Source organism: Megachile rotundata, chromosome 4 (assembly GCF_050947335.1).
Source record: "Megachile rotundata isolate GNS110a chromosome 4, iyMegRotu1, whole genome shotgun sequence".
NCBI lineage: Eukaryota > Metazoa > Arthropoda > Insecta > Hymenoptera > Megachilidae > Megachile > Megachile rotundata.
The window spans coordinates 8,531,759-8,546,514 of record NC_134986.1 but is presented as its reverse complement, the minus strand read 5'-3'; the positions used below and the strand labels follow the sequence as shown (position 1 = coordinate 8,546,514).

The 14,756-nt window shown below is 33.5% G+C and overlaps 1 protein-coding gene across 2 annotated transcripts in view; it reads right to left on the bottom strand.

The window, feature by feature from the left end:
- Phlpp (PH domain leucine-rich repeat protein phosphatase) overlaps window positions 1-14,756 on the bottom strand; it is a 211,634-nt gene that overhangs the window by 16,485 nt on the left and 180,393 nt on the right. For both annotated transcript variants that reach the window (XM_076530989.1, XM_012295705.2), the window contains exons 6-7: window positions 7,390-7,547; window positions 7,134-7,280 (exon numbers count right to left, since the gene is read on the bottom strand). In XM_076530989.1, coding sequence (XP_076387104.1) covers window positions 7,134-7,280; window positions 7,390-7,547 — 305 coding nt within the window. The remainder of the gene's footprint in view (window positions 1-7,133; window positions 7,281-7,389; window positions 7,548-14,756) is intronic.

Below are 14,756 nucleotides of genomic sequence, written 5' to 3'. Positions count from 1 at the left end.
TTCTTGTTCCTCAGGTTGGGCAACTTCAAGTCGTTAGGCAGATTCCGCTTTAAGATCTTCAACAATGTTGCTGCAGCCTCCGAGAGACCGTGTTGAATATTTTAGACGGCTCTTTCGTCCCTTCGATGACAAGACATTTTACCAACTCTTCGCTTATTTTTTGGTCCCTTATGTTTCGATAGAAATTGTATTATCGTGTTTTCTATTGATTTATTGTTTTATAGTCATAGCTTTGTTGATAGCTTTGCTTATAATTCATAGCTTTGTGGTAGATGTTTTCTACTGATCAGAAATGCGTTTGAGGTTGAATTAAATATTTCCTTTCATGCACATTGATGTTAATTTATTTTACACAGTAATATTTTTTATAAACACGTAATCATTATATATTATTATTGTACTTATAACACATGATTACGAAACGATATCCATATTTACATACAGTACCTCTTCCTGCAATAATTTGAATGGCAAAAAGCTATTACTTTCGTTCCGTTACAAGTAATCAGTTAAATCATACAAAAAGAACAAGTAATTAACTTTGCATGTTGATTACAGTGGTATTTCAATTATCATTCGCCAGTCGTAAAAACAAAGATACGATCATAAATTTCAATTAGATTGAATCCACACGATATTTGCAACATAATACAAATAAATACATTTTTTACGAGTCGATTAAATTGCAATTCAAAGAATGCTGTCTTATTGGATCAGTTTAATGATACCGTAATTAACATTGCCAATTACCGGGCAGCTATGTCTGTTCCGTATCTCGTTAACTATTTAGAACTATCTAACACGGTTAGGAACTTTTTAAAATTCATCCGAGCACATAGCTTCCTGATGATTACGATCATCACATCGGTTAATTATTACTTTCGGGATTTATTTAAGAAATTTCATTTCGGAAGCTTCCGATAAACAGTAAATTGCAGTCTATTTGCAAGAATAGAATTTAATACGGTGTTTCAGGGATCATTAATCATCTTGCATATGTTTAGTGAAAGGAATATTTCAAATTTCTACTTGTACGTAATTAGGCACTAATTCTGTAACAGAATAATCTTTTAGATTCCTAGAAAGTAGATTTCTTTGTAGAAGCACAATTTCCATATACCTGGAATCCGTAGAATAGCCATAGTCCTGGAATCCTGAGAATAGAAATATCACTAGAATTCCTAGAATAGCTATGTCTCTAGAATCATTATAATCTCTAGAATCCTTAAAATTCATGGAATCTCTAGAACCCCTAGAATCCCTTAAATCCCAAGAATTCCTATAATTTCTAGAATTCCTAGACTTCCTAAAATCTCTAAAATTCTAAAAATCCCCAAACTTCCTTAAAGTCCTCAAATCCTTAGAACCCCTAAAATCTCTAAAATTCTAAAAATCCCCAAACTTCCTTAAAGTCCTCAAATCCTTAGAACCCCTAAAATCTCTAAAATCTCTACAATCCTTGGAATCTCTAAAATCCTTAGAATCCCTAGAATCCCTAGAATCCTCAGAATCTCTAAAATACTCAGAATCCCTAAAATCTGTAGAATCCTTCGAATCCCTAGAATCCCTAGAATCCCTAGAATCCCTAGCATTCCTCCAATCCCAAAAATCCCTAGAATCCCTATAACACCCATACCTCTATGCCTACATATGCACACATCCTAAGATCCTTAATCACACTAATTACATAAAACATCCAATTGACACGCTGTAACAGAGGAATCGAAGAACGTTTAATTTACAAATGCAGCAATAAAACAGAATTGTAATTACTCATTGTCAGCGTGCAACCGTTTTACCATGACCGTTAGCAATTGATCGCGTACACTTTTCAGTTTATTGGAAAGTTTCGCATTAATTCGTACGGTGATCCTTGTTCTTTCTCTGCTCGTTCCGTTGTTTCTGCGCCACTGCGCCACGATGGACGACTTCTGGGCTCTGTTGTTGCCCAACTCCATTCTAGCAGGTCAGCTTTTGCATTCGAGCTCGTGTGCGTGTCCTCGCACGCGTTCTTCTCGCAGCGTGCAGCGTGTAGGACACGCGAAGGCTCGAGCGTGTGCCGGTGTCTACAGCACCGTAGTTCCTTCTCCAGCGGGGCTTTGGTATCCTCATTTCCGCTCGGTGGAAAGCCGTTTTCGAGAAACTTTACGTAATCACTGTCTTTAATTGCACGGTCTCTCGGCGATACTCCAGTTCCACGAGTCGATCTGTTCGATTTATCGATGTTGTGTTTCTTTCAATCTTACTCCTTCCGTGTATAGAAAGAAACTTTACGATTTACGTATTTAGGTTAGGTATTTAATACTCAATTATAATCTGGGTTAAGATTTTGTCGGAATGTATGTATTTGTGGGTGTTTAGAGACTTTGAATTGTAGATTTTTGGATTTATGGAATGCTTCAGTTTGTTTATTTTAACCTCTTCCGTATTCAGCAAGAAACTTTACTACAGGGTGTCTCATAACTAGTGTAGGTCGCTGAAATGGAGGGTAGCTGATTCTGAATATGATTTCCCGTTGCAAAAATGGGGATTGAAGCGTCGTTTTTGAATTATTAAGGAAAAACACGGACCGATTAGAGTGCGAGGGTTACGCATGCGCAGACGCAAGAACGGCAGCTTCGGATAACGCGTAGTAATGCAACGCGTGGTAATCCTATGCGTAGTAATCCAACGCGTAGTAATACAGCGTGTGGATATCCATCGCGTAGTAATCCAGCGCGTGGATATTCAACGCGTGTTAGTCCAACGCGTAGTAATGCAACGCATAGTAATGCAACGCGTGGTAATTCTACGCGTAGTAATCCAACGCGTAGTAATACAGCGTGTGGATATCCATCGCGTAGTAATCCAGCGCGTGGATATTCAACGCGTGTTAGTCCAACGCGTAGTAATGCAACGCGTAGTAATGCAACGCGTGGTAATCCTACGCGTAGTAATCCAACGCGTAGTAATCCAACGCGTAGTAATACAGCGTGTGGATATCCATCGCGTAGTAATCCAGCGCGTGGATATTCAACGCGTGTTAGTCCAACGCGTAGTAATGCAACGCGTAGTAATGCAACGCGTGGTAATCCTACGCGTAGTAATCCAACGCGTAGTAATACAGCGTGTGGATATCCAACGCGTAGTAATCCAGCGCGTGGATATTCAACGCGTAGTAATGCAACGCGTGGTAATTCTAAGCGTAGGAATCTAACGCGTAGTAATCTTACGCGTAATAATCTGTTAATTTTAACCCCCTTTATGTTCAACAAGACAAACTTCACTTTTTTTTCAATATCTTATCTTATCTTTTCTAATTACGATTTGCCCTACCTTTTTAAAACACTGCAAATTTATAACAGTAATTTTTAAAGAGTTAAAACGTAGTTTTATTTTGCAGGTGAAAAGTCGTACATTAAGGGGTTAATCGATATCGCGAACGGAGAGGTCAGATCACTTCTCGCCAGCTGTATCAATAGATCGACGGTACTTGATCTACTTTGATCAATGGACATGCAAACTTGATTACAGTACTTAACTCTTTCATTACTGTGTACATACATTTTCTGATACTTGTAATTTGATTGCTACGGTTGGCTGAATTTTAACATTTTGTGCTGCACGATTTTTATATTTTATGATTTTAATCTTTGTATCATTTCAAAGATTTTAACACGCTTCTTATATTTCATAATTTTTCATGACTTTTAACGCGGTTTTGAGATTTTATAATTTCTCATGACTTTAACATGATTTCACCACTTTATAATTTCAGATGAGTTTCATCTAGTTGTTACGTTTCAAGATTTGCGATTTTCACGTAGTTGTAACATTTTATTATTTTTGTTGATTTTCACATAGTTGTAAAATTTCATGATATCCGTTAATTTTTACATAGTTGTAACATTTCACAGTTTCTAATAATTTTAACAATTTATAATTATAACACGAGCTTAATGTTAAAGTACCATTGTTTAATAATGTTCAATAATGTTACAATCATATTTCATAATTGTAATACGATTTTAAGATAACACGATTCCAATACAATTTTAACATTTTTAACACGAAACGAGTTTTTGCAATGATTGCATAATTAGAATTCATTGCCAGCACAGTGAAAACGAAATAAAATTTTCTACAGGTTTTCTAAATGTCTAACACGGTTCCTTCGAATCGAACAAGTTTCTAAGAGTAACGATATCGATTTCGGTACCATGCCAACTCCAATTATCCATGGATTAGGCAATTTATCTTAATTAGCACATCGTCGACTAGGTAACGGCGGTACGGACGTAAGGAAATCGGCAAATAATATATCTGACTCTGTGGTTCGTTCGATTAATTAACGGATAACTTTCTATTATCTTCGGCCGGAAGTCAGGTTGATTTACCGGCGAATCGACGATACGTAAAGTTTGATTGTATTTAGAAATCGAACGATTGTACCTTCATCCTGTGTTACTCGTTTCGAACAAAGCGTAAATTAAGAAACGACGTAGTTCTTTACAAAACGTTTTATTGCTACTTTTTATTAATAGTGAGATTTACTAGTAATAATGTATGTAAAATATACTTTCTTTCATTGGAGTATGTGACATATGTGAAATATATGAAATATGTAAAACATATGAAACATGTGAAACATATGAAACATATGAAACATATGAAACAGATGAAACATATGAAACATATGAAACATATGAAACATATGACACATATGAGACATATGAAGTATATGAAGTATACGAAATATATGAAACATATACATATGATACATATGAGACATATGAGACATATGAAGTATATGAAACATATGAAACATGAAACATATGAAATATATGAAACATATGACACATATGAGACATATGAAGTATACGAAGTATACGAAATATATGAAACATATGATACATATGAGACATATGAGACATATGAAGTATATGAAACATATGAAACATATGAAACATATGAAACATGAAACATGAAATATATGAAACATATGAAACATATGAAACATAAGAAACATGAAACATATGAAACATATGAAACATATGAAACATAAGAAACATGAAACATATGAAACATATGAAACATATGAAACATACGAAACATATGAAACATAAGAAACATATGAAACATATGAAACATATGAAATATATGAAATATATGAAACATGAAATATATGAATTATCGAGATGAATGATTCTGTACAGTAGATTCGATTTAAAATAGAAGAATACGTCTGCCAATTATTTCAGTGACAACAATGAAATTTTTGGTATAAATAAAACATATCAAAATGCTACTATTTCAGCAACGATATTTTCTTTTTAAGGAACAGTTAGAACTTCACGCAGTATCTTCTCTTGGCGAGTAACTCGTTCAATCACAACCATTATGGAAAAGAGACGTCAAGAACGTCTTAAATAACGATTCGTCTATATGATTGAAAATATTTCTTTTGAAGGAAACTCTCTTTCGAACCGAGATATCCTTCAATGCCCCAGCCAAGCTATTCCACGTCAAATCTCGAACCGGAAAACCTCATATTTCTTACTTTCTTTCACCCTGTTCAGCATTTATCGATAGCCTCTGTGTAGGTACCCGTGTTCCTCGAGAAATCAATTTCTAGTGAAATCGAATGACTTCTTAAGCAGAGAAATATTGTACTTTGTCTTCGGTTTGAATACGCTTATAATATGGAAATTTCGACTGGCGCGAATACTGGAAACCTGGGTTCTTTAGAATCCGGGGAATAGGAGAAGTGGGTGAGTGAAAATTAATGGTGTCAGAAATTTAGGAAATTTGGAAATTTTGGAAATCTGGAATTGCAAATTTTGTAATATGGAATATTTGGAATGGAAAAAGGAACCAGGGACATTTGCAATTGCTAACCTAGGAATTGGTGAAATTTTGTATTTGCAATCTAAAAATTAGGGACATTTGGAATTGCACATTTGGAAATTTGAAATTGCAAATATAGAAATTTCAGACATTTGGAATGGAAAATCTAGGAAGTCGGCAAATTTGGAATTGGCAATCTAGGAATTTGGGAAATTCGGAATTGCTAATTTTGGAATTCGGCAAATTTGGCATTGCATACTTAGGAATTTTGAAAATTTGGAATTGGCAACCTAGAAATTCGAGAAATTTGGAATTGCAAATTTAGGAATGTGGGAAATTTGGAATTCCTGATCTAAGAATTTGGAAAATTTGGAATATCTAATCTAGGAATTTGGGAAATTTGGAATTGCTAATCTAGGATTTTGGAAAATTCGGAATTGGCAATCTAGAAATTTGGGAAATTTGGAATTGCAAATTTAGGAATGTGGGAAATTCGGAATTGCTGATCTAAGAATTTAGAAAATTTGGAAATGGCAATTTAGGAATTTGGGAAATTTGGAATTTCTAATCTAGGAATTTGGGAAATTTGGAGTTGCTAATCTAGAAATTTGGGAAATTTGGAATTACTAATCTAGAAATTTGAGAAATTTGGAGTTGCTAATCTAGAAATTTGGGAAATTTGGAATTGCTAATCTAGAAATTTGGGAAATTTGGAATTGCTAATCTAGGAATTTGGAATTTCTAATCTAGGAATTTGGGGAATTTGGAATTACTAATTTTGGAATTCGGGAAATTTGAAATTGCTAATCTAGGAAGTCGAATAATTTGGAATTGCTGATCTAGGAATTTGGGAAATTTGAAATTGCTAATCTAGAAATTCGGTGAATTTGAAATTGCATATTTAGGAATTTTGGGTATTTGGAATTGCTAATCCGAGAATGAGGAAGATTTGGAATTGGTACTTTAGGTATTTACCATGAAACAAATAATTCAGAAATTCCAAAAACTTGAACACCAACATATTTCAAAGTGTTGAAACTTAAAATAAAAATTCAGTAACTCGAAAACCGCATACAGTAAAAATTCGGTAATCAGAAAATTCCTCGATTATCAAACTCACAAATATAAAAATCTCACGGAAAATTTCTCTATCTCCAAGAAACAGAAAAATTATCCAACGTTCTACACCGTACTAATTCCACGTGTTAACCAATCACCTGTATAATTCCACTAAATGAAAACAAGCATCGTTGCATTTCTTTGCAACGTGTTTGGTCCAACGAGATCTGATAAAAGAGTTTACATACTTGATAAGCTGGCTTATGTCAGCCGGAATCTTCTCGATTTTGTTGTCTGAGAGATTGAGGTAGGTTAACTCCCTAAGCTCCAGTAACTCCCGTGGAATTCTCATCAACTCGTTGCTCTCAAAATGGAGTACACGAAGTTTCGGGAACCTGCATTAAAAGGAAACTTAATCGACTACGCCTAGATGGTTAAATTGAAAATACAGAACATTTTCGTGACGATCGATTGCATCGGTTACATTGTCTCGTTGACTCGTACCTGTGTAACAGTATCAGATTGTTGTTTGTGTTTGAAAGTTGATTTTGGCTCAACACCAGCTCTTCAATCGCTGGAAACGCTACAGCACTGTCAGGGATTCTTGACAGTCCGCCATTGCTGAGATCCAATTGTTTTGGACAGGATGACAACTGTATTGCCTGTAACATCAATGCAGAATGCTTTTAGTCTGATGAAAGTGAATTGATATTGCTTCTTGATGTATTGTTGCTATTTTTTGAGTCTTTCTGGTTGGGTTTTATTATTGAATTGTGTCATTTTACTTATTACTTTAAATTATACTAACCAATGTTTGCAGTGTTTATTTTTATGAAATAAAAGTCTTTTTGGTTCGACTTTGTTTTGCATTTTTTAAAATTATTATATCACGAAATAATTGCGTTATGTTATTTATTTTAAGATAAAATTGATGATCACTTGTTTAAGCTGTACTGGGTGCTAATTGTTTGCGGTATTTATTTTTACCAAAATTGTTTTTCAGGTTCGACTCTATTCTGCATTGTTAGAAATTATTATATCACTCAATAATTGTATTATTTATTTTAGGATAAATGATTTATAGGTTAACAGAATTTCTATCTTTTTTTATTTGTTGTTTAGGTGACAATTTTTTCTAATAAATTTTGAAGAAGTAACTTGAAAGTTTTACTAATATATTACCATATATTTTGTACAAAAATTTGCTATTAGATCAGCAGAGGAGTATCACATTTTCTTTTTGATACTGGAGTACAAGTAAGCAAGTCTCATTAGGTTCGTTACCTCTGACTCTAGGGAGTCTGTGTCGATGGTGTCTTTATCAAAGTCACGTTCCTCCATAATGGCGATTAAATTCCCAAGACACACCATCTTTCGAGCATTCACTGTCGATAGTCATTGGACGCACCTTCACACTTTTATTACATTTAGCACCAATAAATAATCTGAATTCACTGATAATGTCCTTTGTCCATTTTTACTTTTTATACAAGAAAACCTATTTATTTAAAACATTAAATCCATCTACTACATATATTAAATTGCATCCCTTAATCAAATGCATAAATTAAGTCCCTTAAATTTAGATTTACAGTGAATTTATAAATTAGAAATATTTGTTAAATCCTTTCATTGAAAACATAAACTAAACACATTAATGAAACAATAAATTAAATCCTTTAATTTAAAGAATGAGTTATAGTTATTGATTTGAATGATAAATTGAATTCATTAGTTGAAAACATGAACTCAATTCATTGACTTAAAACGTAAATTAAATCTATTAATTTAAAATCTACAAAAATTCCTCAAATAAAAAACATTTATTAAATTCATTAATTTAAAACATAAATTAAATTCATTAATTAACAACATAAATAAAATGTTCAAATTAAAAATGTTCATTAAATCCATTAATTTAATACATAAATTAAATCCATTGATTTAAAGCATAAATTAAAAACATTAACTTAAAACATAAATTAAAAACATTAATTTAAAACATAAATAAAATCCATTAATTTAAAACATGAGTAGAATCCACTAAAATAAAACCCAATAAAAAAAATAAAAAAATCAACTCGATCAACAAATTTGGTAGAAAATACCGATCGAGTAGGAAATAAATATTTGAAAGCCTCAATATTTCCTTGTCGATCGTATTCGCCTGAAATACGATTATCAATTTTCCTCGAAGTTGACATTGCGAAACTCGGACGAAACATTCGACGTAATAAATGATGCTAAATAAATGATGGCGAGAACCAGGAGCACAGAGTAAAGATACTTTAAGCGAGCTTTAACCTGGCATGTAAAGTCTGGCTACAAGTTTGCTGGTTTCTCTGTCGGAACCGATAGTCGTGGAAAGTTTCGCGAAATTGCGGAACAACCAGTTTGCAAACATGAATTACGCGATCAATGATAAATACAGCTCCTACGGTTCACAACGTATGCGTCTTATGAAAATGCACTCGCATTCGACCGGAAATCGCATTCTTACTTCGTTTCGTATAAATTTTCATGCAACTTGAATCTTTTCACTGACATTGATTCCTCATAATATTGGGGAACATGAGGAAAATAAAATTTAAAAACAGGAGAAGTTTGATATGTTGTCAGATCAGGAATTCTGGGATTCAGATCTGACAAGAGTTAATAACATAAATAAGTAGCGAAATACAATTTGTAATGTACTGATATGAAATTCAAATTTGATCGAAAATGATTATATTGCAAATTACCAGTGTTGCGAAAATTGTAAAATTCTGTCATTTCATTTATACAGGGTGTCCCACGATTATTGTAAGAACCGAAAAGGGGTGGTAGGTGAGGCGACCATAAACTCTAAAAAAAAGTTGCAATATGAACTGTAACAACTGTACAATATCAAAAGTAATATAAGTCAAAAAATCTTGAACACGGCTAATTATTAAAATACTGAAAAATATATGAACTCGTAATTGAATTTATTTCTCAAATTTGAAATTGTTTGAACAAACAACTAAATCAATTTATGTGGTAATATAATTGTTACGGTAAAATTTCAACGCAAAGTGAACAGATCCATAAAGACACTTCTGTACATAATGAATATGGTATTCAGAATTAAAATTAAAACAATTAAAATATGTAACCTAGTAATTGTACGAGTGCAGGGATATTGATTATCATTAATAATTCGATAAGTATTTTAAAGACAGGGCGATGAAATTATGATAACGACAAATGGCTCATTATGAAGCTGTTTAAATATCCATTTGATTCGGAGCAGCACTCTGCATTCATTATGCGAATCAATGAAAGTATGCATAAGGTAGGGAAATTGTTATATACCAGGAAATTGCTATTACATTTCCGTACCGTGTTAATGAACCATTCGTTGCGATTATTCAGATACGTGTATAAGTAACGCATCGTGAAAAATAATTCATCCTATTTACATGTTATTAGAAATATTATGATCAATTATTATAGAAAGTTAATTTTGTAGAAATTTTGATATGAGATCTCTGATCCTAATGATGGTATTTAATATTCGATTTCGAAATCTTAATTTTTTTAATAGGTAATTAATACTTAAATAAGTAAGTATTGATGTCAATCTCGTATTGGATTATTTTTTAAAATGTTTAATAATTGTATTGATTACAATGGTGATATTTAACATTTAATCAATGAATTAATTAAACTATGAATTGAATTATGTATGAGATTTTTTATAACATTAAATCATAGAAACGTAAATAAATTTCAACAAGAAATAATCGCACCAGATCTGCAAACCCTCCAAGCGCGTCTGTTACACTCGAAAAGTAGCCCGCGAAGTTTAAAGTAGACTCGATCGAAGTGAAAAGTTAACTTCACCAGAGTCGTAGCTAATGCTGTCTAAGATTTCCGAAAGTAAGTTGAAGAAGTCGTTACATGTATCACCAGTCGGTTTGGAAAGATACTCAAAACATTCAGACATGACAAACTACTTAAAGAATCTCCAATAAACTATTTTACGCTCAATATAGAATCAACCTTTGTAGATTTAATTTGCTTTTACGATTTCAAAGACTAACCTTTTTAGATTTATAAACAAATTCATACTTAAATTATGAATTAAAATTCATGCGAGTCTAAAATTTACTTGCTGTAAATTTTTATTATTATAACAGAAATAAAAATTTACTAATTTGCTTCAAAAGTATATGTTTACATAGGAGGAATTTAGAGAATATATTTCTTCAGAACTCTTTTCACAAAAATATGTTAATGTCTTTCAATAAATATTTTTCATTCTAAAGAATACATCTCTAGAAAATTTTATTAACTCCATATAAAAATAATGAGAAAGAGTCTTTAAAAAGTTATGAAGGACTGTTTTCTGATGCTCACTGTCATTTGAAACTGAATTACTGAAAAGCAAGTCTAAAAAAAATTTTTATAAAGAGATTGAAGTGTCCATCAAATGTCAGTTGTATCGTTTGTACTTAACAGTTGCCCAACAGCGTTGTTCTCGCGACTTCCGATTATATCGCGAATGTCCGTCACAGAGAAATAAAATGGTTAATGGGCAAACGTATCGAATGTCGCGGAAACCGGGGAGAGCGTTTCCAACTAACCGACTCGTTTCTTGTGCTTCGTGCAGCACTAAGGGCGATAAAAAAGGATGGAAAATGGTGGTAAAAAGACGAAGAAGAAAAGGGAAGTTTCGCGTGTCCGTGTTCCACGATGGTGGCTAACGAGAGGAGCAACTTTTCTTGGCGAACTTCTACCCGATAAAGTGGCTTTCAATAGATGACAGAAAAGTTTCATGATTCGACTCGATACTTGCCCCAAGAGAACTGTTACATCGATGTGATAAATTCTGTTAATGGACAACTCGTATTTTGCGGTGGTTTTCATACTTAAGAATCAATTTTCTTAGTACTTGAGTAAGGAAACATAAATATTCAGTATCGATTTAGGACAACGAGTTTTCAAATTAAATATAGTATGAAAACAGAAATCGTTTTTACAATAAAAAATAAATAAAGAAATAGCACAAATTAGGTACGGTAAAAAAATATCTATTTTTACCCTTTTTTTACCCTATTTTTAGAACTACAATTCATTTTTAACCTCCTCGTATAGAATCATTAATAATATCTTACAGTAGTATTAACCTTACTAATAAGTATTATTTATTAATCACCTTGGTATAAAATCTTAACAAATATGTTATGAGCAAATAGATAATGAAGCACAGATCATTCTTGCGTAATAATAGTGCACAAATTATTCTTCGATAATGAGTAATTAATTATTCTGTGCCATGAATTTTATGTATTCCGTGAGACGCCATGTTGGAGGCGGGACGCGAGGTGGTTGCAGTGCGCATGCGCACAATGGCGCGGGAAACCTCTTACTTGGAATACCTCCTCGCTTTTCTGCGATCCTGCTACCAGGAGCAGGGTAAAAACACCATTCGCTAGATGGCGCTGGTCAAATTTTAATTTTTACCGATAGATTTTTCTAGGATGATACTACATTGAATCTCTGTATGCTTAGAATTCCTGTATCCCAAAAATTCAAATCCTATATACCTTTTGTCATCGTATTACAATATATAAACTTCTTGTATTTCTGCAGATTTTACATATCTAGGATATCCATCGGATATCTAAGAATATCTCTATAATTCCTACATTTCTATACTTTTAAATATAGCATAAAATACTTTATCCTCAGAATTTTTACAATCCTCGAATTTCAATACCCGTAAAGCTTGAAAAGCTCACTTCTCACATTTAACTAACGAAAAACACTGAAGTATTTCTAAAAATCTCTGTACACGCATGAAAATATCCTTAATTAGTTAATTATGTTGGAAGTGCAACAATTTGTTGTAGCGCGTTGCGTCAGAACGAGCATGTATTTCCGTTATTTCTGCCACTACTCGTTTAGGAAGACTTCGCTCGAATGCCCATTATCGTTGCATAATTTCCAAGCTAGCCACATTCATTTGATTAGCTATGCCAACAATAACCATAATGCGGACCGCAGATAATCGAGATCACGCGAACGGCAAAGGGGTTGTTACCCTTAATCAATTTCTTGCTCACCGCAATCTAGCATTTTCGCAGTTAGTGGCAAAAACTATTAGCGAACATTTCATGGAGGTAATAAATTAATTATATTTGATTTATAGTATCGAGAGTATGTGTTCGAGTTGGTTATCAAGTTACGCTGATAGTTCAATTTATGTTATACATATATGTGTATAGGAAATTATTGTGTATGTATAATAAAAAATAACATATACATGAAGAATGTTATCCATACATACAGACACGTGTAATTTTTAATAATTATCATTGTGGATTTTTAATCAATTTCTATATAATCTTACACACACGTATAAATAGAAATATGTATGTATATGTATGTACATGAATATGTCTACATATATGAAAGATGTATATGAATTAAAAATTTTTAGAATCCTATATTTGTTTTAAAAATTGATGACAAAAAGTGTAACACTTAATTATCATGATGGTACCAAACATTCTAATTTTCCAAATCAAATTCCACTAACCAAATTCCCAAAACAATCTAAAAACCCCAAAACTGAAAACTTATTCCCCATATCACTGATTCACGCAACACCAAACACCAAAGAACACATGTGTTTCACACACTCGTATCATCGTAAGGCAATCAATCCACCGTTTCTTCGGCCGTAAATCTCAGTGACACTGTATCTCGCAATGCGGACATATCGCACTGGTTAAAATTTCGCAAGTTCGGCTGGAAACATCGTTTCCGGTGGACGATTCGTCGCAACGACACCTCAGCACCGTTTCTGAACGAATCTACGGACCGTCTCGAAGGCTCGCCGGATGAGGAGCATTATTCATGACCGGGGACAGAATCGTCACTGAGGAGCCAAAGAGTTTGTCGCGTGTCTTAGCCGCATGCGAAACCGGAAGAACACGCTCAGCTGACCACCGTCCGCGAACCTGTCGTCGTTCCGCCGCGACGAGGATCAAACGATTTCGAGCGTTTTAACGGGCACGTGCTGGAAACGGTAACTTTAGTATTTCTCAGATCCTCCTTTTACATGTCACAAAACGTCCTCTATTTTCACACTATTTCGTTACGTGATAACATATTCCAAATTGATGGATAATATACACAGTATGTCGGAAAAATAACGGCATGTAGTTCATTCTTCTTTTAATTAAATTTGTATACAATGACCGATTCGCCAATTAGATTTAGTCAGTGGTAATGATACACACTTGGTATTTTATAATCAAGATTTTTATATTTATATATTCTGCTTGTTTATATTTTCACATGCTTATGTGGTCAACATAAATCTCGAATAAAATTACGGTAATTTTTAAAAATAACTCTAATAGATTTAATTTTAATTACAGATGTCGAAGTTTGGTGTCATGGTATTCGAGGATTAATGGAAGAATCGTTTCCAGTAAAAATTGGACTCGCAATTTTCACGATTCGGTCGACAGACTCCACTAATGATCAATTTCAGGATCAATTTCGCGTACCGTTGAGAATTCACGAGGTTAACGGTTTGTTTCTTCGTTCCTATCGCCGTCTCCGGTTCTTCAATTTTGCCCATCTTCCTGTTTTTATTATCAGGATCCGTTCTCCGTGGAGACAACTCTGATTGCGAAAAATGACCGCAAATTGCAAGTACACTACCTGGGCTCGTAAAGCTGATTTACTGTCGGGCCATCTGTCCTCGGTTTTGGCCAGGAAACCACGACAATGAAACAAAAATAGCCACGAGCACTATTAAATTCCGATTCGGTTAGGTCCTAAATGGAGGTTTCATGATAATGAATGAAAATTAGCGCACTGTTTGCATATTT